This window comes from Lissotriton vulgaris, unplaced genomic scaffold, assembly GCF_964263255.1.
Source record: "Lissotriton vulgaris unplaced genomic scaffold, aLisVul1.2 SCAFFOLD_965, whole genome shotgun sequence".
Lineage (NCBI taxonomy): Eukaryota > Metazoa > Chordata > Amphibia > Caudata > Salamandridae > Lissotriton > Lissotriton vulgaris.
Window position 1 is genome coordinate 203,713 of NW_028255837.1, and position 26,723 is coordinate 230,435.

Consider the following 26,723-nt stretch of genomic DNA (forward strand, 5'->3'; position numbering starts at 1 on the left):
TCCTCTGGACCCATTTCTACTGCCCCAATGCCTCTGGCACAATTCACAAAGGCCAGAGTGTACCCTTTGCGAATAAGTTACCACCCCAACTTAGGTTTGGTAATTCATCACATCTCTTTCATGATCCTACCTATTTCCAGTGCAGAAAGAATTGCAATCGTCCTGTTGAGTTTGCAAACCCCCTGATTATGGGCCAGATCTACTAAGATTGGATTCCCAAAAATTAGTTGCAACAACTTTTCGTGAATGCTGTCTAATTTTGCAAACTGGCCTATGCACTAATAGGTCAGTTTGCAAAATTCTCATTTAAAGTGGCTGAAAATCCAACCAGCCTCATGAATAATAATGACATAGGTCACAGATTGTATCTCAGTCCAATTGGTAGCCCTTCTAAATCCAAATTTAGCAGTCAGTAAAAGTTTTCAGACCCCTAAAACCTAAAAATGGACCGTCAGATCAACGCTGTCACCTTTTTTGGCTACCACACCCTCGCCTACTCTGAAAGTCCTTCACCTGGATTCCCCCAAACACAGGAAAACCGCCACTCACGCTCTCATCAGCAGCAGACTGGACTACGGCAACGCACTCTATGCCGGGATCAACAAGAACCTCACCCGAAAACTCCAGAACGCCGCCGCCAGACTAGTCCTCAACCTACTGCGCCACTACCACATCAGCACCTACGGACCCTACCCTGGCTCCTGGCCGAGAAGAGAATCACATTCAAGCTTCTCACCCACACTCACAATGCCATTCACGACACCGGCCCTGCCTACATGAACCACAGCCTCACGTTCTACGCACCTCAACGTTCCTTCCACTCGGCCCAGCTCTCCCTTGTGACGGCACCTTGCATCAAGAAGACCAGAGCAGGACGCTCCTTCTCCCTCCTCGCTGCTAAGGCATGGAACTCCCTCCCCCTCCACCTCAGACAGACAAGCGCCCTCCTCCCCACCCAGCTCTTTCAGACCATCTCGGGTGAGTAGCTGTGCTCCACAAACCCTTGATTGATTGACTGATTGGTTGGTAGATAGGGAAAGCCCAGTTTGCTGTTTCACATCCAGCTCATTTGAGAATTTGACATTACAAAATATGTTAGTTCATTTGGCCCTTTGTACATCCCAAGGTTGAGACCGCTATAGAGCTTTGTACATCTGCCAAATAGTCTATAATTGAATGTTTTCAAGACTTCTTGACAACTGTGAGATACACCGTGTAACAGTTGTAATTTACTATTCACAACAAGGTTTCTAATATTGAAAACATCCCTTTTGTAATTGTTTGCACAACAGTCTGTAATAGTCATACATTTAATCAGTGACACAAGAACAAATGCATGATACATTAATACAAACAGCATAACAACCATGCAATAAACAGCATGATGATCTGTAATTGTTGTGCATGACAACCTGCATCTCCTCATTACGAGAACATTTCTAATGTTGCCCAACTATAGAGCAGCGTACTATCGATCTACGAATCACTTCAGCCCTCTGGGTATTAGCCCTATATAATATCTAGACCAAACCATATTTTCTGTTCTTACCAACCTTCGATCCATTTCCAAACCTAAAAGCAGGGCCAACGTACCCCTTTGCATTACCTATCTTATCACAGAACATTTTTATTTTAGACTTCTGCGGCTCTATGTAGTAAATGTGTGCAAAAGGTTTAAATGACTCTTATACATGTCTTAGTTTCACTTCCTGCGCTCCGCTATAGGAAAATAATTTTTGGTGCCATGTATGTCTAGTGCGCAGCATAGCCAGTCTGCTTGTGTGCGCAAAATAGATTAGCGCCAGTGCAATGTGGAATTGTGCGGCTACTCCACATTATCTCTGTATGTTTGGGGCAATGGGTTGAAACTAAATAAAAACTGAGAAAGTAAAACTGGGATTCGCTTACGACCTATGCTTTTAGAGGTTTTGTGCGCTTTCTTCCCTTTTCCTCTCAATGTTGCTGGCATTTTCATTGAAAGAGAAAGAGCATGATTCTACAAATTAGGAATATTTTCGTTATTTAGACAGTTTATGGAACCACAGTTAAATTGTAGCAAGCACCCAGGTAGCCTCTGTGCATTTTATTAATTTCAAATGTTGTGGACTGCAATATAGATCTGCTTAACTGCCATTTTACCAACAAATTTTGATTAAACACCTATTTGTCTACAATACAAAATCATTGCGACTTTTTTCGAAGCAGTAAAATGAGTTAAAGCATGTTATCTATTAGTTATTACATACTGAAGGATTCACTATGTTTTAAAATTATATTTTCATTACACTGAAGCAAACTGTATATTTAATAATAAAACTAATTGTAAGGCTGAATACCTGTAAGTGATCTAACTATACAGTCTGCATTCTCTATAGGATGTAAATACACCTGCCAGACTTCTACGTGAAGCTCACTCAACCCTTGTGAGAAGCTGGCCTGGTGTAGATTGTCCACTAATGTAAGTGGGCACCTTACACCAGTCCAGACAACCCTTATGGTGATTTAAGAGGTCTTAGACAACCTTAGAAGCTCTCTAAGTGGCAGCTGTTGAGAGCAGCCTTGAGGCTTAGTCCAGAAGCAGTGTAAAGCAGCTTGTTTTACCAGAATGCATTCTTATAGTGTATATTAAATGAAAAAGAACCACACAAGGTATTTATACAAATCCATATATATTTTATAATACTCTCTAGTAAGTTTTAGTATCTCCAACACTGAGATAAACACAATGCACAGAATACATCAGCAAAGTAACAGTAAATAGCACTAAATGCACAGTGGGCCCCAGGGGGAGACCAAACCATATACTAAGAAAGTGGTATAAGAACTAAGAACAGAGTCAGGACAAGGTCGAGAGGACATAGAATCGCTGGGGACCCAAGGTAAGTAGATAGGGACCCCACGGAGAGCACGGACAGTGTGGGAACACAACTGCGGGCCCCGTACAACTCTACGTGCAAGTCGCAGTTGTTTTTTCAAAGATTAAGGACCCTTCCCACCCGACTCTGAAGAAATCCCATGGAAGACAGACGGTTGGACAGCCACCCCACCCGTGGATACCCTAGTACCCACGTTACCTACACCAGAGAAGCTGGGTGCATAGGGGTGAAGTGGTGTCGGAAACGGCGGTCGAACCCAATAGAGAACTTCAGGAAAGTGCAGCTGCTAGAAGCCGAGAAAGTGTCTGTGGGAATCCAAATGTGGACCAGGCGATACTGAGAATGACCAGGAGCCGGATACGAGCTGTCCCACAAAGGATGTCGAGTGCTGAGGGGTCAGTGTCTGGCGGCAGCACCAACAAACCTTGCTAAATGTAGCCCACGCAGGAAGTCCAGAAGGTGCAAAGTTGGGACCAGCAAGACCCAGGAAACTCGCCAAAAGAAGGGGAGTCAGTGCAGGCCCCAAGCAATCAGGAGCGCCCAAAGAAGTCATAGATGACCCTCCACAGGACCCACACACCGAAGGCACTGGAGTCGCAGGAGGACCTTGAGACCTTGAGCAGCATACCAAAGCAGCAAGCCACGGTGCACACAATGCAATGTAGCTTAAAATCTTGGTGGAAGAAGGTGCCAGAGGATGGGGCTACTTGGAGCGCATTGCACTTGTTTCAAAGTTGCTAACAAGCCTTTGCACTTGCAAAAGTACGCGGTGCACAGGGGTTTGGTTATTGCAGCCCCCACAAGGGATACTGGCCTCTCAGTGAGAGTGCAGGGCAGGCCTCGGGAGCTGTGGAAAACCACCACCTGTGTTGCGGAGCCCACATAGTCCGGAGACTCAGGATCTGCAAACCGGTCAACTTTAGTTGCGGTGCTTGCAAATGCAGAGGAGTGACTCCTCCTCTCCAAGGGAGATTTCTTCAGGGGTATTTGATGCTTCACAGGCCTTGGAAGGCTCCTGTATGATGCACAAGTACAGACGATGAAGCAGACTGGAAGGGAGACAAAGTCAGGCCCAAACGAAGTCCAGCAAAGTCCAGAGTGCCCAGACGGAAGAAGTAGTTGTGCCTGATCTGAATCTTGTCCCACAACGAATCTACACCCAGGTATGCTCTTAAGTACCCTAAGGAAAGGGTTGGGACGATTCAGGGGACTCTTCGATGGGAGGCTCTGGACAGGGGAGAGTTTCCTCCCATATCCTTTGTCCAGTTTCGAACCAGAGCCGGAGCCCACGGCTCCCAGGAATGGTTTGAACTGGACTATGCACAGGGACACCAAATGTGCCCCTCATGGAGACTTTCTGTAGCTGGCAAGCGCACCCACCCTGCTCTAATGCACTAAATCCTGTCTGGGAGGCGGTCACATCTCCCTGTGACAGGATGCTTATTGTTCCACCTTCCTCTAATCATGATCATGAGGCCCCTAGGACTGAATGGGGAGATATTTGCAATTTCTAATTTGCAATTCACAATTAGAGAATCGCAAATTGCGAATGCAAAATCAAGGGTGCCAGGGTGCCAAAAGGACACCCTGTTGCACCCCTGAAATGTACATGTGTGCACATGTAGCACACATACATGCGCTAAGGACATGTATGTGTGCAAAATAGTGCATTTTTCAAAGAAATCGCAAATTACCACCAACTTGAAGTTGGTGGTAATTTGCGATTCCTATTGGCCAAATTGCACATTTTCTGTGCTTCTTACATTGCATTTAAGGAATCGCAATTTGCGATTCCTTAAATGCAATTGCAAAATAGGGAATTGCTATTTTGTGATTCCTTATTTTGCGAGGCTGTTACAACACACTTACCTGAATTGCGATTGCAAACGCCGAAATTCTGCGAATTTCGGAGTTTGCGAACAAAATTTTGTTTCATACATATTGCCCTAAAACCCATTCTATCCTACCTGATTTTGATTTCGAAGGACGGGATATCCGTCACCGTTGTTACGGAGCGCCCCCCGCTGCGTTCTAAATCAGGCCCTAAATCAGACAATCAGGGGAACGGCCAGAAACTATAAAGTTGTAGTTTGCTTAGAATGCTCATTAGTGGTTTGTTTACCTGTATTTTGGACAATTACATGACATTGTGACTCAGGGAAAGGTGTGAGCCCCTTACTGTGCACAGTGTTCTAGTACACATAGTACATTTTAATTGAACTACGATTTTCAGTAGTCCAGAGCAGTATCTTCAAGAGTCATTCCTTCATGCACATCTTTTTGACACTGAATGCACATTTTATGCCGTCTCTTTTCTTAACAAGCACTCCACTCCACTCCGCTCCGCTCCGCTCCGCTCCGCTCCGCTCCACTCCACTCCACTCCACTCCACTCCACTCCACACATTTCTCATTTTGAAAAACTTTTTCTATGCTCTTACTGGGGCTGAAACTGACAGACTGGCGCACAGTGCTAGGCAAGCATAGGACTATAAAGGACGAGGTATGCTTTAAATTTTAATAACTGCTCTAAAGCCTTTCCCATGTGGAATCCCTAGTGTTAATCACAAGTGGGTGAAAGGTGTTTCGGCACAGCCTTCTGAACATAAAGCATCTGTGTGGAATGTACCATTATGCAAAAACCTCAGAGTGGATTATTAAACCTGAATAACAAATGTATTGAAATATTTTAACTCAGTGACTGCATAACTTTGTCTCAGTTTGAACAACTGAAGTGCCAGCCTCTCTACTATACCCGTCATTGGAACTTTGGAATGTGGAGAGCTCCTTTGAAGACAATGGAGTAGCTCTGGGCTTATAAGGGCTGGTATAAGCCCGGAGCGCCAGCATTCCGATGTTTGTCTTCATGTATCTCCCGTTTTAATTTAGAACATTCTACCCTTAGCGGGTGGAGTGTTGTAATAGTCTTATAGCCCTTCTGCCTCGGGCTATACCGGTTGTTAAAGGGCCTCTCCCTCGTTATAGGCCTTTGCCTGTTGCTTGGGCCTATAGCTCAGATTCTGGGCCTTTAACACCTGGTTATAGCCCTCAGCAGCGGACTATAAGGCTACACTGTCACAGAATTATTTGCTTTTATAAAGCTGATAATTCCCTAGTAAATCTTTGCAAATTGTGCCCACTTTCAGTTTTAGTAGTAATTTAAATCTGGATACTATGGCTATGTATGTCTTGAACTAGGGTATTAAACGAGGGTTGTCGCCCGCTATGACCAACACAGGCTTCTAACTAAAGGGTGAGACAGGTTTAGGAGAGAATGTGGATTGTACACAATTCAAATGATGTTTCAAAGCACTAGAGGGACATTTGAGGATTGGCAGTGGCGTCGGAAAGTATTGAAGAAGGTTTTGAGTTCTCTGTGATTCTAGAAAACTTGAGGAAGTTTCTTGGGACAAAGGTGATTTTGTGGACATGAGCGTGTGTCCCTGGACTCAGGGGGTATTTTCATAAGACTGGGAGTTTGAGGAGTCTCAAGGTCGTTTTGGAGAACTTCAGTAATATTTATTGAATAAAAAGAAGTTTTTAAAGACTGTGGATGTTTTGAGAACAAGCCAGGGGGCCTCAACACGGTTTGGAAGACGGGAGAGTAGCTACGAGGTGATGTACATACAATAATAGTATGAGGTTGTATTGCTCTGGCAGCAAAGTGGATTTGTGTGAGCTCAGCACTGACATTTCCACACTGCAGCCAGACCTGCTCCTTACACACTGAGAGGAGGACAATAAACCAGCCTTACCTGTCCAGGGTGCTTCTGACATCCTGCAAAACAGAAGAACAGGCAGAAGGACATCAGTTTCAATGACAGATTTTAAATTCTTGCAAACGTTATAGTGTAATATGAGATGTGAAATTAAAGTTCAGTTAAACACATGGAAGTATCTCACACATGGAGACACTCGAATGCCAATCTCACACCTCAACACACACAGTCTGTGATAGTCTGATTAAGGTCACATGACACAGCACAGTTTGTGATATCCCAAATGGGACCACAAGGCAGCAGAACATTTGTGACAGTACAGTCTGATATACTCTGAATGCATAATGTATTATAGGCTAGAGTTCCTGAGATCAGATGACACACCTGTTAAAACTCATGCATCACTACAAATAAATGGTGAAATACATGAGAAACAACTAGGCGTCTATACTTAAAGTATATCACGCCAAAAATACTTCTAACACTTTTCTATGGAATTAAATGCAAATAAACAGGGATTTTGGATAAAGCACAGGATAAGATCTTTAACTCTTTTGTTTTTGTTAGAAAATGTCCACCCATACAAGCTGCCACACTGCCGGAATCTCGAGAGACACTGGTGAAAACACTACTGCCCCACTGCGAAGCTTGCCTATAAAAACGCTTTGGCAATATATAAAAAAACTATTGCCTCACACAAGAGCGCCTATTTTTCATCTCAAATCGAGTCTGCTCAGAGCTTAGCCAGGAAGCTGTTCCAAGTTGTTAATTCCTTCTCTAATCCCCCCACAGGCCCCTCCATTGAGGCAACACAAGATCTTTGTAATTCTGTAGCCACCTTCTTTGCATCCAAGGTTACTAATATATACTCCACCTTCTCCCCCCCCCCCAAATGTCCTGAAATTTCCGTTGCCCATTCCTTGCTCTCTTCTTCAAAACCCACCTTCTCTGTCTTTCAAGCAGTCTCGGCACAAGAAATTAGCAAACTCACCACCGCCATCAGGTCAGGCTCCCCTCTGGACCCTTGTCCATCTTCTATATCCAACTCGATACCAGAGGTTATTACGCCTCCTCTGACGGATATCTGCAATTCCATTTTCCAGACCGGGATTTATCCAGATACATGGAAAAAAGCAGTTATAAGACCACTGTTAAAAAACCCTCTCTTGACCCGGGAGAATCAGCCAACTGTAGACCTATTGCCTGTCTTCCCTTTCCTGCCAAAATCTTTGAATCTTTGATGAATCAGCAGCTCTCAGAGTTCATCGATAAGCATCAACTCTTGGATGACACGCAGTTTGGTTTCAGGAAGGGCCACGGAACTGAAACCGCCCTGATAAAGGCCTCTGATGAAATCAGGGCCATTTTAGACCAATGTGGGGCGGCAGTCCTTATACTTTTAGATCTGTCTGCCGCCTTCGACACGGTCGATCATTCTATATTGATCGACCGTGTCGCATCGTTGGGGGTTAACCATCTGGCCAAAAACCTTCTCACATCTTTCTTGGTCAACCGTACACAGGCGTTCAGATTGGGGGAGTTTTACTCAACCTTCTTTACCTTACCCTGCGGTGTGCCCCAAGGCTCCTCGCTAAGCCCTACATTATTTAATATATATGTAGCGGATTTGGCGAGGGTCATAAAGGCACACGAGTTGTCTCTAACCACCTATGCAGACGACATGCAGTTGGTGTTAGCTGTACATAAGAATGGCCCAGCAGTTGCCTCGAGATTCCAGGAGGGGATGCTTGCCATCTGCTCCTGGATGTCGGGGAACTGCTTGAAACTTAATTCGGATAAGACCGAGGTGATGACCTTTGGCAACCTCTCTCCGGACTGGTCTCCCATTTGGTGGCCTAAGCAAAGGGGTCCTCCCCCAGTCCCGGTTGCCAAGGTCAGAAACCTGGGAGTTATTTTTGATAACAAACTATCTTTTAAACATCATGTCAACTCGGTGGTCTCATCCGCTTTCTTCATGCTGAGGAAAATTAAAAAACTACTCCCATATCTCCCGGCCTCAGCAGGGAAAACATTGGTGACCACCTTGGTCTTCTCCAAAATGGATTATAGCAATGCCCTTTTTCTTAACGCACAAGAACAAATCCTAAATAAACTGCAGTCGGTTCAAAATGCGGCAGCAAGGGTCCTTCTTGGTATCCCTAAACCTCCTTGGCCATACGACATCTGCACTGGCTACGAGTCAGGAGCAGAATTAAATTCAAGGCACTGTATCGCCTATAAGGCCATACATGAGAATGGGCCTCGTTTCCTCAGAGACGCCTTTAGGATCTCTGCCCCCTTAAAGATCGCTGCGATCAGCTTCCACCTTCGCACTTCCTGTCCCTTATACCAGAACCTCTACTTGGGGAGACAGAAGCTTCCTGGTGGCTACCCCCAGACTCTGGAACTCTCTTCCCATAGCTATTAAAACTTGTCCCACACTCATGGCTTTCCGCAGATCCTTGAAAACCTGGTTATTTGATCAATGACTCCACCAGCTGGCCTTTGTCCCATAAAGTATTAAATGCGCCGAGACACCTCCGGGTATTTGCCGCGCAATACAAATCTCGAAATAAATAAATAAAACTGGGTTTAACCAGTACTCAGTAAAACAAACCTTGTGTCTATATAGAGTGGTATTTTGATTGAAAACAGGTGGCTCCAAATACTGCCTGAGAATTGGTCACACTTGAACTGGAACAGTCTCAGTCATCAAATTATGTTCTATGTAAAAAAAACTTGACTTCTCTCTGAATTGTTTCAATTTGAAGAACAAATTATTAAATGAATAGACGGAAGAAATTCTATGTCAGGACCAGAAGCGAGGATTATGCTTTTCTTCTTTTGCTTTAATCAGTAGCAGCCATATTCGAACTTTATGATAAACTACAAATCCCAAGAACCCTTGGGAATGGAACAGACAAAACATCCAATCAAAGATAGGAACGCAAGATGGCGCCTAGATAAGGTACGTGAGAGTCTGTAACGTGCAACTTTTTACTTCTGTCAGTGAAGTCAGAGATGGCGCTGTGTCTCCGGGAGCCTTCAGCCTGGTGTGAGACGCCCCATGGAGCTTAGAGTTTCTAAACTGCTTCTATCCTGTTTGATTCTCTGTTCAATCAGAGTGGGTAGTGCGAGTACTTACACCCTGCGGGGTCAGTACGGACAGCGATTGTGCCGCAGATTGCTTTCTGTGATCGGGACACGCTCCCAGGCTGCCTTTTCCCAGCAATTTTGTTTGCGACTGGGGGTGAGTGTCCCTGGGCTTAGACCCTCATAGTTCGCCTTGACTTACGTTGAAAACCCTTGGCTGGACCTCCAAACCCAATATTGCTACTTTGCCCGTCAGAACTCCTCTGTGGTTATGAATTCAGCAGGGTCGTGCCTGCCCTTGCCTTTAACACACAATCAGCACTTTGCTGCTGCTTCTGCTGTGTATTCTGGTGTTCATCTTGTGAACTAGCACAGCCCCGCCTCATTCCCCACTATCGGGGATCAGCAGTCGAAAGGAGACCCTCTAGAGTTCCTGCCCTGGGATGATGAATTTTATCCTGCGGTAGACGGCTTGATTTACCGGGTGGTTGCTGAGGCCATCGGCCCCTTGGAACAGTGACTGGTGGATCAAACTGTGTGTGCTTGCACCCATATCCCTAATACCGAGGATAGCTTTAACCATGAAGTTTTCATTTGCCCTGAGCAAGGTTTGTTGTCTAAAAGCTCTTCTGCACCAATACCGGGTCCTACTGAACCAGTCTTGGAATCCCCATGCCGTATTTACCCAGACCCTCAAGATGAGGCGTCCTTTGTGGGCTCAGAAGAAGAGGCGGAGTCCTCCAGACCTTGGCACCCATCCACCCCTTATTCCGCTGAGGCAGCAGACAGGCCTTTGGGTGTTATCAGCCCCCTTACCAAGATCCTTGATATGGCTGAAGACGCCAAGACCACAGGTGCCCTTATTTTGCCAGAGTTCCTTTCAGGGTGGGCACAGAGCGCTATCATCTTCTTAGGTAACAAAAATTGTGCGTTGTCCACAGAGCACCGACGCTCCCTGTTGATCCTGGAGGGTCCAGGCTTTGTGATAAACAAGATAAAGTCCCTCCTGGTTCCTTCCCAGAAAGCAACTTTTCTGGGTTTTGTAGTGGACACTAACGGCCGCTCCCCTGCCTCCTCCTGCGAAGACCTGGTATCGTAGAGCCTAACTCAGCAGAAATCCCATCGTAGCGCTGTTTGCTAACTTGTCATTGTAGCGCCTGATTCTACCTCTGCATTTAACATCGTAGCGCTTTAGTACAGACCATCTCCCATTTATTAGCGCTTGACTGCACTGTCTCTGTTTCAACCATTGTGCCTGCATTGCTAGTACTTCACATCGCTAGCGCGCACTTCTTGGCTGTACTTATCAGAATTACTCGGCTATTCAAAAGCGCCTCCGTTTCCCCTGCTGCAAAGCTTGTTGTTGTTGGAAAAAAGCTTGTTGTTGTTGCTGCCATTTTAGGTGCATCCCCTGGCCCTTCCCCCACCTCGCTCCCGCCTCCCGGCTAACCCTCCCACCCACAGAAACCATAGGTCGTCCTCACACCCTCCTTAAGCTGTGACCGTCCTGTCCTGGACACGAACGGCCGCTCCCCTGCCTCCTCCTGCGAAGACCTGGTATCGTGGAGCCTAACTCAGCAGAAATCCCATCGTAGCGCTGTTTGCTAACTTGTCATTGTAGCGCCTGATTCTACCTCTGCATTTAACATCGTAGCGCTTTAGTACAGACCATCTCCCATTTATTAGCGCTTGACTGCACTGTCTCTGTTTCAACCATTGTGCCTTCATTGCTAGTACTTCACATCGCTAGCGCACACTTCTTGGCTGTACTTATCAGAATTACTCGGCTATTCAAAAGCGCCTCCGTTTCCCCTGCTGCAAAGCTTGTTGTTGTTGGAAAAAAGCTTGTTGTTGTTGCTGCCATTTTAGGTGCATCCCCTGGCCCTTCCCCCACCTCGCTCCCGCCTCCCGGCTAACCCTCCCACGCTCCGCCCCTCCACCATCCATTTATGGCCAATGTCCCCACGCGAGAAGTGTCCACGCGCTGCGGCCGCGCCGAAGGTGCGCCAAAGGTAAGCCCGTCTACGCCCGTCCGCGCCTGGACCGCGCCCAGCGCCAGAGCCCCTGGTCCTCGTAATGTCCACCCCTCCCGCATTACTTACGATGCCACCACCCTCCTAGCCCTTAACCCCGGCCGTTCCCCCAACTGCGTCCAAGCCGCTCCTGGACACATCCATGGACCCTTCTCCTGCTACTCCTGCAAGTTCGACGGCACCAAGAACTACTCCTCATCTACGAACACACTACAGATATCCGACCCCAACCACCTACAATGCATCCTGCTCAACACCCGCTCGGTCCACAGGCACGCCATCGACCTCTGGAATCTACTAGACACCATCTCTCCGGACGTCGCCTTCCTAACAGAAACATGGATGAACGCCACATCAGCCCCAGACATCACCATTGCCATCCCGGAAGGCTATAAAATCATTCGCAAGGACCGTACCGGCCAAACAGGAGGAGGCATCGCTATCGTCCATAAGAAATCCATCCGCATCTCAACCAGCTCAGACGTCAATCTCGCCAACTCTGAACACCTTCACTTCCAGATCCACACCGACCCCAAGACCACACTCAGAGGCACCCTCCTTTACAGGCCACCAGGACCCCGCGCACAATTTATTGAAGACATCACGGACTTCATCACTCCACACGCGCTCCCCTCCGAGGAGTACATCCTTTTGGGAGACCTCAACTTTCACCTTGAAAAGAACAACGACCGCAACACCACCACCCTCTTGGACAACCTCGCCAACCTCGGACTTAAACAACTTGTCACTACCCCCACCCACATCGCAAGTCACACACTCGACCCTATCTTCACCTCCAGCAAACATGTCTCCTTCAGCCACACCACAGCTCTCCTTTGGACTGACCACAGCTGCGTTCACTTTACCTACAACAAGCCCACATCCAACAACCACCCCCAACCCACTCTGCGAAGAAACTGGAACAAAATCACCATCGACCAGATCTCCTCATCGCTTCTTCAAAACCCCCCCGCCCACTCCTCAAACCCCGACCAAGCAGCCACCAACCTCACCCAATGGTTATCCAACAGCGCCGACATCCTAGCACCACTGAAAAAACGTCAAATCAAACTAGGCAGCAAGAAGGCCTCCTGGTTCAACTATGATCTTAAGAAATCGAAGAAACTCTCTCGCTCCCTTGAGAAGGCCTGGAAAAAAGACCCAACCACCAGCACCAAGGACGCCTTCAAAAACGCCACCCGCATACACCACCAACTGATCCGAAATGCCAAGAAAGCCGCCTTCAAGGACCGACTAGACAGCAACGCCCACAACAGCAAGGAATTATTCAACATCGTCAAGGAATTTACCAACCCCTCAGCCAACTCCAACGACATCACCGCCTCTCAAGCCCTCTGCGACTCCCTAGCCTCATTCTTCCACAACAAAATTGCAGACATCCACAACAGCTTCGACAACCAACCCGAAGACCAACCCACCCAACCTTCTGCAGGACCCCCACCCCTCTCAAACATCCTCAATGACTGGTACCCAATCTCCACTGAAGACACCATCCGTCTGATGAACTCTATCCACTCAGGATCCCCCACAGACCCATGCCCTCACCACATCTTTAACAAAGCAGACTCCATTATAGCACCGCACCTCCGAGACGTCATCAACTGCTCCCTCACCTCCGCAACCTTCCCGGAAAGCTGGAAACATGCCGAACTCAGCGCCCTCCTGAAGAAACCCACAGCTGACCCCACCGAACTCAAAAACTACCGCCCTATCTCACTCCTTCCATTCCCGGCCAAAGTCATCGAGAAAGCGGTCAACAACCAGCTCGCCGCCTTCCTCGAAACCAACAAATCCCTCGACTCCTCACAGTCCGGCTTCTGTGCCAAGCACAGCACTGAAACCGCACTCATCGCAGCAACAGACGACATTCGAACTCTACTGGACAATGGAGACACAGTCGCCCTCATCCTCCTCGACCTCTCAGCAGCATTCGACACGGTCTGTCATAACACCCTTTTACAGTGCCTCAGAAACGTCGGAATCCAAGGAAAAGCACTGGAATGGATCACCTCGTTCCTCTCCGGAAGAACCCAGAGAGTCCGCCTTCCACCCTTCAAGTCAGAGGCCACTGAAGTCATCTGCGGCGTACCACAAGGATCTTCACTCAGCCCCACCCTCTTCAACGTATACATGAGCCCCCTCGCGGTCATCGCACGCCAACACAACCTCAACATCATCTCCTACGCCGATGACACTCAACTGATCCTATCACTCACCAGAGACCCTAACACTGCCAAAACCAACCTGCATGAAGGAATGAAAGAAGTAGCCGAATGGATGAAGCACAGCCGTCTGAAACTGAACTCAGACAAAACAGAAGTCCTCATCCTAGGCACCTCCCCCTCCACCTGGGATGACTCTTGGTGGCCAGAGGCCCTTGGAAAAGCACCCATCCCAACGGACCACGCACGGAACCTGTGCGTCATCCTGGATTCCTCACTCTCGATGAACAGACAAGTCAACGCCGTTTCTTCATCTTGCTTCAACATTCTTCGCATGCTCAAAAAAACATTTCGCTGGATCCCCACCGAGACTAGAAAAACGGTCACCCACGCACTGGTCACGAGCCGACTGGACTACGGAAACACCCTCTACGCCGGTACCACCGCAAAACTCCAGAAGAAACTGCAACGCATCCAGAACGCTTCAGCCAGGCTCATATTAGACATCCCACGTAAAGAACACATCTCTGGTCACCTGAAAAACCTCCACTGGCTCCCCGTCAATAAGAGGATTACTTTCCGCCTCCTAACCCATGCACACAAAGCACTCTACGAAATCGGACCCGAATGCCTCAACACACAACTGTCCTTCTACTCCCCCTCCCGCCAACTACGATCCTCCAACCAAGCCCTTGCCACTGTACCTCGCATCAACAAAACCACCATGGGAGGTAGATCCTTCTCCTACCTAGCAGCTAAAACCTGGAACTCACTTCCCACTCACCTTCGCCTTACTCAGAACCACCTAGCATTCAGAAAGCAACTTAAAACATGGATATTTGACAAGTAATTCCCCACCCTTCTTCAAGCGCCTTGAGACCCTCTGGGTATGTAGCGCGCTATATAAATCTATTGACTTGACTTGACTTGACTTGACTCTACTACAACTACCCTCAGCTTTCCATCCCAGAAGGTGGGAAAGGTTCGTTACGAATTGAGGAAAACCCTGGCCAAACCTTGCACCTCACTGAGGCAGATCACTTTCCTGGTGCGCCTCTTGTCGTTATCCATCCAGGCCATCTTTACGGAGCCCCTCCATTACCAAGCTTTGCAGAGGTTAAAGACTTCTCATCTGAAGAAAGGACTAACATACTTCACCTGGTGCCTCTCACAGACAACACGAAGAAAGAAACCAGCTGGTGGCTGTCCCACATGGAAGCATGGAATGGGAGAGCGATTTTCGGTTCAGCCTCAGCCCTCATTATAGAATCAGACACAAGCATGTCAGGTAGGGGACCCAGATGCAGAGAGTTTTCTACAGGTCAGTCTCCCTCCCCCTGGGTATCTCCCCCTCTCACCCTAAGTGAAGAGAATCCAGAGAATCCAGAGAGTCAGCTAGGTACCGGCATAGATACACGGTCAAGTGTGTGTATAGAAGGGGCGGTAGGAGAAGCCACAGGAGAGTCAAATAGCAAAGATGTTTTGAGTTTGAGACAAGACATCTTGAGGAAGTTTGAGATATCGGAGAATAACTAGAGAGGGATTCAGGGCAAATTCGAGACTTTGGAAGGAAAATTGGACAATATAGCACAGAGAACTGGAATCGTGGAGGAGGAAGTGAAGGTCTTGTCGGAAGCAGTGATCGAGAACTCAAAGGAATTAGAGAAATTAAAAAGGCAGAACAGAGCACTAGCGGAAGATATGGAGAGGTTGGAGATGCAAGCTAGATGCAATAATTTGAGAGTTCTTAAAGTACCAGAAGGTTCTGAGAAGGAAGATAATAAAGGCTTCATATGCAAGCTATTAAGGGAGGGAAGGTATCCTGAAAGATAGGCCAGAAATTGGGTTGGAAATGAAGATCCAGAGAGTCCACAGGGATCCCATTAAACTAAATTCAGGCAGGAAAGCGTCGAGGAAGATTTTGATGTATTTTCAAACCTACGCAGTAAAGGAATTGGTGCTGGGAAGAGCATTGAAGGAGGGAATATTAAAACATGAAGATTTCACCTACCAAATAACGTCCGACCAGGGTAAAAGAACACCGCAGAGGCAGTGGGAGTTGGGATCTCAAATAAGTGAGCTTAGGAGCTAGTGACCCCAGGTACAGATGAAATTCTTGGCACTGCTAAAAAATAATGTGGCATAACAAGATGCACAATTTCTATAATCCGGAAGAAGTAGATACCTTTCTAGCGCAGATGGAGGGATGAGAGTCTTGGAATATTGTGTAGGAGGTGCAGTGATACGGTGTTAGATGTGTATGTAAGCACTGGTTACTCATTTATCTTTTTTTTGTATTCTTTCTCTTCGGGAATGGGGGGTCACGAAGGGCGGTTTGTAACGCCCAGGGAGTAAAATGGGGGTTTCCCATGCGGGCGGGTGGGCACAAGGTGTGGACGGAGCATCAGGAAAAAAGAGAAAAAGAAATGTCCTCAGGATGCTTAATTTGAAGAGGAAGGTGAAGGCGAATAAATATAACTTTGGTAGCAGGTTAAAGGTGATGGAAGGTTGAGGGGAAAATAGAGCAGAGTATGGAAAACCCTAAGAAAATCAGTTTTTTAAAATGGAACGTTAATGGGTTAGGGGGAGACATATAGGGTGTTAGAATTCTTAAAGGATATATTGTACAAATTATCTTCTTACAAGAAACTTATTTAGAGAGGCAAGAATGTAGACAGTGTTTTTGTAACTTAGATTGGGTCCAAGAGGTACTGTGTTCAGATCAAAGGGGGAGTACTAGAGGAGTGGACATTATCATAAGGAGTAATTCAGGAATTAGGGTGTTAAATAGGAGACTGATGATACGGGGTGATTGTTAGTGCCACTATATTGAAACAAGATAAACCTCTGGTCTGTGCAGTTTACTATGGGCCCAACGAGGTTAATCAGGGACCTTTAGCAAAGCTTGAAACCTGTCTATTTGAAACAGGGGCTCCCATAATTTAAGGAGGAGATTTCAACTTGGTCCAAAATAAAGAATTAGACAGAACGTCGCATGTGAAATATTTCACCCTCCCCAACATCATTTGCCGGATTTAAGAACATGATTAAAGAATTTAATTTGGTGGACATTTGGCGTAGCAAGAATGGAGGGATATGAGATTTCACATATTAGAGCAAAAAGTATAGACATCATTCCCGCGTAGATAACTTTCTTGTAGATCAAGCTCTATATGCGGATGTAGAAGTAGTATCGCATATTCCAGCAATATTATCTGACCCTTCTGCAGTAGTAATGTCTGTGAACCTCCACCAAAGAGAAGAGCAAAGGAGATGGACGCTAGACAGGTCTATATTACTAGATGAGGAAGTGATAAGAGATTGGGGGGGGGGGGGGAATTTAGGAATATTTTCAGGTAAATATTGGTTCTGCAAATGAGCAATTGGTTTGGGACGCCTTCAAGGTTTATGTAAGGGGAATTCTGAAGTTTGTATCAGGGGAGAAAAGAAAGATAGCAAAACAGGATGAGGAGAGTAGAATAAGGGAGATCGAGATGAAAGAGAGAGATTTACAGAAAGCCTCCCTAGAAGGTGCAAGTAATCTGTCCACTTTGGCTAAAGAATTAGAGGATTTGCAGGCTCAATTTCAGGCTCAGTTAGATAAAAAAATATGTGAGAAATGGAAGGCGAGTAAGCTTCAACATTTTGCCTATGGTGAAAAATGTAGCTCTTTGTTGGCCTGGAAGGCGAAAGTAGGTAGAGCCAGAAATACAATACAAAGCTTAATAAGTAGAGATTCAGGGGAGGTGCTGTGTGTGAATGCAGATATATGTCGGGAGGCCAGAGGGTTTATGAGTGAACTTTATAAGGAGCCTGTATTCCCAGACCAAGAGAGCATTAATAAGTGTTTAAGGCAGGAAAACTTTCCACAGTTGGCTAAAGAACAGAAGAGAGCTTTGGGAAGGGAGATATCAGAAAAGGAGGTCAGGATGCAGTGGAGAAAAAATGGGCTGGGGGTAAAGTAGCCGGACCAGATGGCCTCCCAGTTGAGGTATACTTATGTATTTTAGATATAGTGGTGCCTGTTTTTATGTCTCTGTGTAATAGATGATATAGCCTGGGAGAAAACATTCCTAGCTCATGGTCAGAAGCCACAATCACTTTAATATTGAAATATAATAAAGATCCACAGAAACTAGATTCCTATTGACAAATATCCCTTTTAAACGCGGATTACAATATTTGCTTGGGTATTGTGGCATCACGAGTAGCACAGGTGATAAAAGAAATTGTGCACACTGATCAAAGGGGTTTTATCCCCGGGAGGCAGTTAATTGAGTTAACGTTTCAGATGATAGGAGTGGTGGATATGGCGGAAGCACAAAGGATCCCCTTGACCATAGTGGCAGTAGAGGCTGCCAAAGCATTTCATCAAGTTAACTGGAAATATTTGTGGAGCTCCTAACTGGTTTTAATTTTCCGATAAATATGGTGAAAGCTGTAAAAAATCTGTACCAGAGCCCTAGAGCTAAGGTCTTGTCTAATGAAGAGTAGACGAATTGGTTCAGCATAACAAGAAGTACAAGACAGGGATGACCCCTGTCTCCGCTCTTATTTAATCTATACATAGAGCATTTCGCTAATTCGATTAGGGTGGATACTGCGATTCTCCCCTTCAATTGTAACGGGGTTGAGGTAAAACTGGGTCTATACGCAGTTGATCTGATCCTTTATACAATTAATCCCCAAGAGGCAATACCTAGTTTGATGAGAAAAGCGGAGGGCTTTGGATTAATCCCAGGCTACAAGGTTAATATAGACTAAACAAAATTATATAGTGGATCCAGGAAATAAGCATTCAGGGAGCCAAAACTCAAATGCGTTATCTGGGGGTGATTATTATGCAGAAGTTAGAAGATATTCTGAGAGCAAACTGGAAGAAAGTGAGCCGGGAGATTTCGGCCTTATTGTTGAAATGGGCGAACCGACCGTTAAATATCTATGGTAGGGTAAACCTCATAAAGACGATTATAATCCCGAAAGTAACTTTACTTTTTAATTCTATACCTTTAATTTTAAGAAAGGAGGATATAGCCAAGTTACAAGGAAAACTTGGTAGTTTTATCTGGGTGTTCGAGGGACAAGAATAGCTTGTTGGAAGCTGAGGAGGAATCTGGGGGAAGTGGGATTGGCACTTCCAGTCCTGCTTGTTTACTGTCACGCATTCCATTTCAAAAGTTTCCGTATGTTAGAAAATAAGCCAGATGGGGCATCTTGGGTTTGCTGTTTTCAGCAATGCTTGGAGAGGTTAGCCAAGGCCAGCATTACTTTTTGTTTAAGTAAGGGGACCCTAAGTTCTTCAAAAAGGTTAGATTGAAGATCTTAAGTATAGCATTAATAACATGGGTATATGTCCGGAAACAACTGCGAATTCCATATTATTCTACACAAGCACCAATCTGGGAATCCCGGGTACCCCCGATTGTTTGAAAGATCAACTGAGTCAACCACTAAAAGAAGGGGATGTTTTATATTGGGCAGACCTCATGATAGACGGAAGTCTAGCGAGCTGAGAAATGCTCAGCAACCTGACTAGGGGTAAGTTAACACGGTTCAAATACTATCACCCTTTTGTCCATCACCTCCTTCGAGAGATTTGTCTCCCACTTCCCCCGGAGCCGTGTTATTCGGCTCTTTGGAATGTCAACCAGGTGCTAAACCTTTTCTTAGCTTGGAAACCAAACAGATATTTGTTTAGAAGGTGCTTTTGGTTAAATTATGAATGAAATTGTGTCTGGAATCTTGCAGGGGGGGTCTCAGGCATTCGACTCCTAGACATTTCAGGGCATACCTTCTCCCCGTCTAGAGATTCCTTTATGGTAAGTAGAAGGACTAAGGCCCATTCCAGGGTTATTTCTTATCCTGCATTTCCAGATTCCCTAAACTGTGTGTGGTGCAATACCTCGAAGCATATGAAGAGATGACATCCCAGTTTCGCCCACCTGGTGAGTGCCGGTCCTGCTCTCATTGCGGAAAGTGCACATGGTGGTCTCTTCCCCCTACCCTATGCGGTAGGTCTGCATTGATCTCAAGGTTTGTGGGGTGCATTCAACTCGAGGGCCAATGGGTTCGAAGGCTTTTAGCCTGGGTGCCTGTTTGGAGGATATTATGAATGCAGCAGACTGGTCTTTGGACTCCACTTTTAAGAGGTTCTATTTCAAGCAGGTGCTGGATATGGCTCATTTAGTCGTGAGCAAGTTTGAACCAGCAAAATCCTTGTCTCCAGTCCAGACAAACAATGAAAGATTTCCATCTGTCGAAACGGAAAGTTTCAATTCCATTAAGAACACAGAGGAGAGGATTATCTCACCCGGCTAGAATCTTAACCGCCAACCTGACTGGTAGGTAATCATTTTTCCTGTTATGTTGTGTATGTTATATGATGCAGTGTTATGATATAGCGTTATGATCGTGATGTTAAGAAAGATGTTACGTTAAGGCTTCTCTGACATGGAACGTGGTATTGATTCTTCTCTGTCTTCCTTGGTACTGCTACTGAGTAAAAGAATTCATGATGGATATGCGGTAGCTAATCTCACACGAGATAAGAGACTGTGACAACATGGATAATGGACTGAATGGGTCTCTGCTGGGGCCTGATTGGTCATGGACTAATGCCTATGTTTGATTGGATGTTTCATTACCAAAGGTTCTTGGGATTTGTAGTTTATCATACATTTTGAATATGGCTGTATTGATTAAAGTGAATGAAGAAAAGCATATTCCTCACCTGTGTCCTTAATAGAATTGAAGCTTTCGGTTACAACAGATAAGACATTTTTTATTCAGGGTAGAAAATCTTTAGGACCACGAGCAGAAGAGCTTAGTTGCAGTTTGAATAAACAGCGCTGAAGCTGGCAAAAAGCATGAAACTGTTGTTGATACGGCTGTACCAAGGTATGCAGCCATATTTCACAATGTGACAGTTCTACGAGAAACTTCTTTCTCCATCTGCGCACACTTTATCTCAACCAGTTAATGAATTAAAACAATGCTCACTCCATTTATTAACATGCCATCTATAATTTGGAATGTACCAAATGTGTCAATATCATGATATTTTAGTTTAGGAATATAATTTAAATATATTTTAGTTTTATTATCGTTTTTTAAGAATGTTCATTTTTTGACATCTGTAGGAAATGTGTAACAATAAAAATTAATCTATAATCACATTCTGAATAAGGTTATCCAACTCAGCATAGTGTGACATTCTGAATGTGGTCATGTGACGCAGTACAGCATGTGGTTTACTGACTGGGGTCACATGACACAGTCTGTAATATGCTGAGTGGGATCACATGATGTAGGAAAATAGGTTACATAATGCGGCCCACTCTGCAATATTTCAAATAGGGTCACGTGACAGAGCACAATCTGTGATATTCTGAATATTGTCACATGGCTCAGCACCATTTGTGACATTTTGAATCTGGCCCCATGACAAGGTACAGAGTCTGATCTTTTAAACTAGATCACAGGATAGCACAGTCTGTAATATTTGATAATCTCAAAGGGGTGAAATGGCACAGCGGAGAATTTAGCATTCTGAATAGGGTCACCGGACACTGGAAAGTATGATATTCTGAATGTGGTCACATGAGCCAGAAGAGTCTGATACATCGAATGATGTCACATGATAAAGAGTTTGATATTCTGAATGGAGTCACATGACCCAGCCTACCATATTTTTTACACTGTGTCAGGATGTCGGTATATGAGGAGGTCAATATATACTGCCCCTGCCTGTACATTCCATTGGGCCGTCAGAACAGAAGGATTTGCAGTTAGTTTAACTAGTCTGTATATTTTGTTGGGTTGTCAGAACACAGGAGGTCAGGGTAAATTAACCCTGTCTGTTGATCATACATGTTCTCCACTTACATTCAACGCCTCACACACCATATGAATGCAGCTCTTCTGTATTGTCTTGTATTTACCAAGCAGTGTCTCACCTTCAGGAGGTCCAACGTTGGCTCCTTGCATTTCTTCTCTAGATCGGTTATCACGGCATTGAGAGAGGTGATCTGATTGGACAGCTTGAAGATATTTGCTTTTTCTACCATGGAAATTTTCTTCTCCATCTCCTCCAGTCTCCGGTACAGTGTCTCCTCATTATCTCTCAGGAGCTGCCGCAGCTCTTCAATCTCAGACGCAATTTTCTGCTTCTCAGCTCTCACCTTGTTCTGTCAGCAACAAAGAAATGATGGTTAGATTCTGGGGAGATTTTAATGACACAGAGCTCACCCCTTCCTTCCCTTTCAAGATATTCAAGAAAGGTGATGATTGAAACAAGAAATCTGATTATGGATTATGAAAATGATATGCCTCAGGAAGGTAAAGAAGTGAATAGACTAATGACAATTGATTTGCAACGATAATTGATTTGCAATCTCAGGATTAGGCCGGACTTGAACACCCAATCTTCTACCTTTTTCACCTACTAAAAGACTGTTAGCGGAAACGCACAGGCTCATAAAACGTCTCGCAATGAAACTAATCTCCACATAATGGAGACATTCTTAAATCCGAATACAAGACCATTTGAGATTCACACCCATCGTAGAAACGTAGAGAGCCTCTGTAATGTACAGTCTGAGAATAGAACCCACTGCTTGCTCAGTGCGTCTTCTTCATTAGTTTTGTCCCATGGTCCAAGAACACACTTGCTGACGCGCAGCCACAAAGATATCCAATCACTTTGTTCAAGCTAGCGGAGTCTGCACTTTTAACCCTATAACTCTGCTCTAGACTTTTTACTGTGTTTTTATTTATTATTGATTGTGTGCCTGCACTTTGCACATTTTTAGCCTGACTTTCATTTTCTTTGCACACGACCGCGTTGCCCGCCTGTTAGAGCAGACCCGCAATTACAAGGTCGCCATCACTTTCAAACACTGCCTAGTCCTTGGCGAATTTAATATTCACATGGACAAGGGCAGTGACTCAGAGTCGAGGAGACTCTATGAGTCTTTAGCTCTCTTCAACATGCTACCATCTATCTTTCAAAAAACTCATGAGAAAGGCCACATTCTGGACCAGGTCTTTTCCACGGACAAAATGGCATTCTTAGCACCAGTCCCGTAAGTTTGGACTGACCATGCGTGGTTAGAGTTTATGATTAGGAAGGTATCTAACCCCAGTAAAACTCAGGGCAGACCTCCGTCCCGGTGGTATAGGCCTTTTAGCCAAATTACGGCAGACACCCTCTCCAAGATCTTAACTACCCGTCCTACTCCCTTCCACAGTAAGGTGGAGGAGGATGCAAAAGAACTTGAAAACTGGCTCCAATCACGAGCAGACGGGCTTGCCCCTCTCTCGGTGCACCCCGATAAAGCCTCATGGGCCTCAGCACCCTGGTTTACTGCCACACTAAGGAATAGTAAGAGTGAGTGTAAATGTTTGGAGAGGGCTTGGCGAAAAAACTCTGACCCTACAGCCAAAACCATATACAAATTAGCATTAAAAGAACATTGTAAGAGAATAATTGAATGAAAAAACGTTTCCTCTCCTCAAATAGCTCAGTCAGCTAATCAGAGTAAGGACATTTTTATAACAGTTAAAGAGTTTTCAGCCTCCAGTGTAACAGCAAGCCTATTCATCCCCACTGAAGCCTGGACTAATCACTTAGCCTCCTTTTTTCATGAGAAAATAAAACTGATACAGGATACTTTTTTAGAGACACCAAAGCCAGAAGGTGAAAGTCAGGCGTCTTTCATCCCTCTTTCTCAGCCAAGGGGTCCACCACTTATGTACTTCCCCCCTATATCCTTGGACAAATCCCTGGAAATAATGAAGACCATAAAATCAGGATCACCATCTGACCTGTGGCCGGCCAAGACAATGGTGGCTTTTGCCGAGATTATCCACCCTGCGCTCAACGGGTTTTGAATTCATTGTTGAAGATCGGCCAGGTCCCTGACAGGTGGAAGAAGGCAAAAATACTGCCCCTATTGAAAAAACCTAGAACAGACCCTGAGCAAGCCTCCAATTATAGAGCAATATCCCAGCTCCCATTTTTTTTCAAGGTTTGCGAAAAATACGTGAATGAAGTGATTACCACCTATGCGGATTCCAATTTCATTTTCCATCAAAGCGAATCTGGGTTTAGATCCAACTTCGGTACCGAAACCGCACTCCTGGAGGTCTCAGAAATCATCAAGCAGACCTTGATCAGGGAGGGAAGGCCGCATTGATTTTGTTAGATTTTTCTGCGGCCTTCAATACCGTCCCCCATGAACAGCTCCTAAGAAGACTGACGGAGTGCGGTTATCGGAATACGGTACTTCAGTGGTTTACTTTGTTTCTAGAAACCAGCGGCACACAGACTGGTCCCCTCTTTTAGAGCACCTATTCCATCACTTAAGGTGAGGGTCACCACAGGGATCTATCCTCAGTCCCACACTGTTTAACCTTTATATGTCTCCCCTAGCAGATCTCGTTGAAGCTCATGGAGCTAAAATCGTATTGTACGCGGTCGATACTCAATTGCTCTTTTCATGCAACAGGAAGTCAGATCTAAATGGTGAACTTGCCTTTCAGAAGTGTTCTCTTGGTTTCAACTTCACCAACTAAAATGTAACCCCGACAAGTCGAAAATTGTCCTTTTTTGGTCTCCCCCCAGATACTGTATGGTGAAATTGGTGGCCACAGGATATGTCCCCCCCCCCTAGCCTCGGTGACGTCAGTCAAGAACTTAGGAGTGAGAATCGATGACAATCTATCCATGAACTCCCAAGTACAAGCGGTCGCAGCCTCCTGCTTCGGAGTGCTGAAAATGCTTAGGCAATTTCTGCCTCTACTTACTGTAACGCACAGAAAAACTGTAGTCCATGCATTGGTCCTTTCCCGGTTGGACAACGTTAACAGTCTCTACTTGGGAATCCCGGACTACCTGTTGACACGCCTGCAGGCTGTGCAGGACTCTGCGGCTAGGGCTATCTTCATGCTCCGGCCTAGAGCACATATGTCTAGTTATCTGAAGACCTTGCACTGGCTTCCGATCCGGAAGAAGATCATATTTAAGTCTATGGTCCTGACCTTTAAGTCTATTTACAAGTCTATTTACAGGTTGGGGGCCCCGTACCTCAGGAAGAGAGTACAATTTTATCACCCACGTCACACTTTGAGATCAGCAACACTGCATTTAGCCTGCGTTCCCAATTTTTCCTTTGCCCGAATCAGAGGTCGGTCATTTCAATTTTAAGCAGCAAAGATATGGAATGGCCTCTCTCTGGAGCTGAGACAGACACAGGATCTCCCTCTTTTCAGGAAATCATTGAAAACTTTTCTTTTTCTACAATAGTTGTCATCCGCGTGTCCAATTACCGCATTCTCGTTAGCCCCAACCTCCATTAGCAGTGCCAGTACACCCCTCGGAGTAGCCGTGCGCTTTAGAAATCCCAATTAACATAACATAACAATAGCTGGTGCTCTACGATCATTCTCATTTAAATCCTAAGGTTCTTACAATCTTAACTGAATCATTGACCGTCCATGAAGATATGTATTTTCAACAACAGCCTCTAATCCTTCCTACCAAGGAACTTCAGGAAGAGGTTTTGTGAATGGTAACGACACTGCCACAGCCTGTCATAGAGGACCCACAGCTGCTCTCTTGTTAGTACTGAGATGCTCATTGTGGCCAAACGTAAATCAGGATATTGTGCAGTATTTTCTCGCTTGCCGAATTTTACACGCACGGAAAATTAATACATTCCAATCCATCTGTATCCAATCCTGTACCTCCTAGACCACGGCATAGGATGTCATCGGCTTTTATCTTTACGTCACTACCTGCAGGAGGAGATCTATTTATTATTGTCATCGTTGAGTCCTTTTCCAATATAGCTAATTTTTCTCTTTTTAAAATCATACCATCTGCTTCCAACATTGCAAACCTTTTTTTCACAGATATGGATTGATTACATGGGCTTGGGGACAATGGCAATGGTGTGGTATTCCAAAAGAAACACTTCACTGGAGACACAGTAGGAGTTTTATGGTTCAAACAGAAGATCTCACCCATCACAGACAGCAGCAGGAAGCCAAATGTCACAACTCCCACAATCTCCTTCAACCCCTTATGACATGGCGTATAACACTCAGAAATTCTAATCACATATCCAATGTTCCTTTGAAGAACATTCAGTGACATCCATGGTGTTCTATGAAGTTAGGCTTTTAAAAATGTTATGTTAAGACAGGCACATGCCACACATGGCTTGACAAATCTGTCCAACAAATGCAAAACTGTGCAACTGCTTGTTGAGTTGCATATTTACATTTGTGCACTTTGTCTCCTCTAAGCCCCCGTCTCTGCCTCGCGCGTCCCTGCCCTCGCGCTCATCGCGCATGACGTCAGCTGGCATTCTAGAATGCCAGCTGACGGTTTGTTTTGACAATTGTCATTATTAATTGAGCCTGTAACCTGTACGCACTCTCCTTCCTACCTGGTGTGCTGTTCATTCTAATTAACATTGAATCTGAAGTACGAAGCTTCTATACGTGCCTTCATTCTTTACACTGTTGGCGACGAGGATGGGATCACTGGGCATGTTATAACAAGTGAGACATTTTCAGAGGAAAATAAAACGTTTAGAAGTAAAGAGTGGATTTAAAATTGTAATGCTAAAAACTGTAAAAATACAAAACCATTGGAACTGTTAGTACATAGAAAGGATTAGAAAAAAGGGCACAGTGCAGTAATATAGAGAGGCAAGCACTGAAAAAAAAATATATTCAACATGGCAACTGGTAATATATACAACCTATCACCCCCACAATCGTTTCTGTCTGGTGCGGGGAACCTCAAATAAAG

The 26,723-nt window shown here is 45.3% G+C and overlaps 1 protein-coding gene across 2 annotated transcripts in view; it reads right to left on the minus strand.

Moving 5' to 3' along the window:
• The window catches only part of LOC147658872 (E3 ubiquitin-protein ligase TRIM39-like), a 134,172-nt gene that overhangs the window by 60,824 nt on the left and 46,625 nt on the right, over positions 1-26,723 (minus strand). For both annotated transcript variants that reach the window (XM_086952078.1, XM_086952077.1), the window contains exons 3-4: positions 21,859-22,089; positions 6,631-6,653 (exon numbers count right to left, since the gene is read on the minus strand). In XM_086952078.1, the coding sequence (XP_086808204.1) occupies positions 6,631-6,653; positions 21,859-22,089 (254 nt within the window). The remainder of the gene's footprint in view (positions 1-6,630; positions 6,654-21,858; positions 22,090-26,723) is intronic.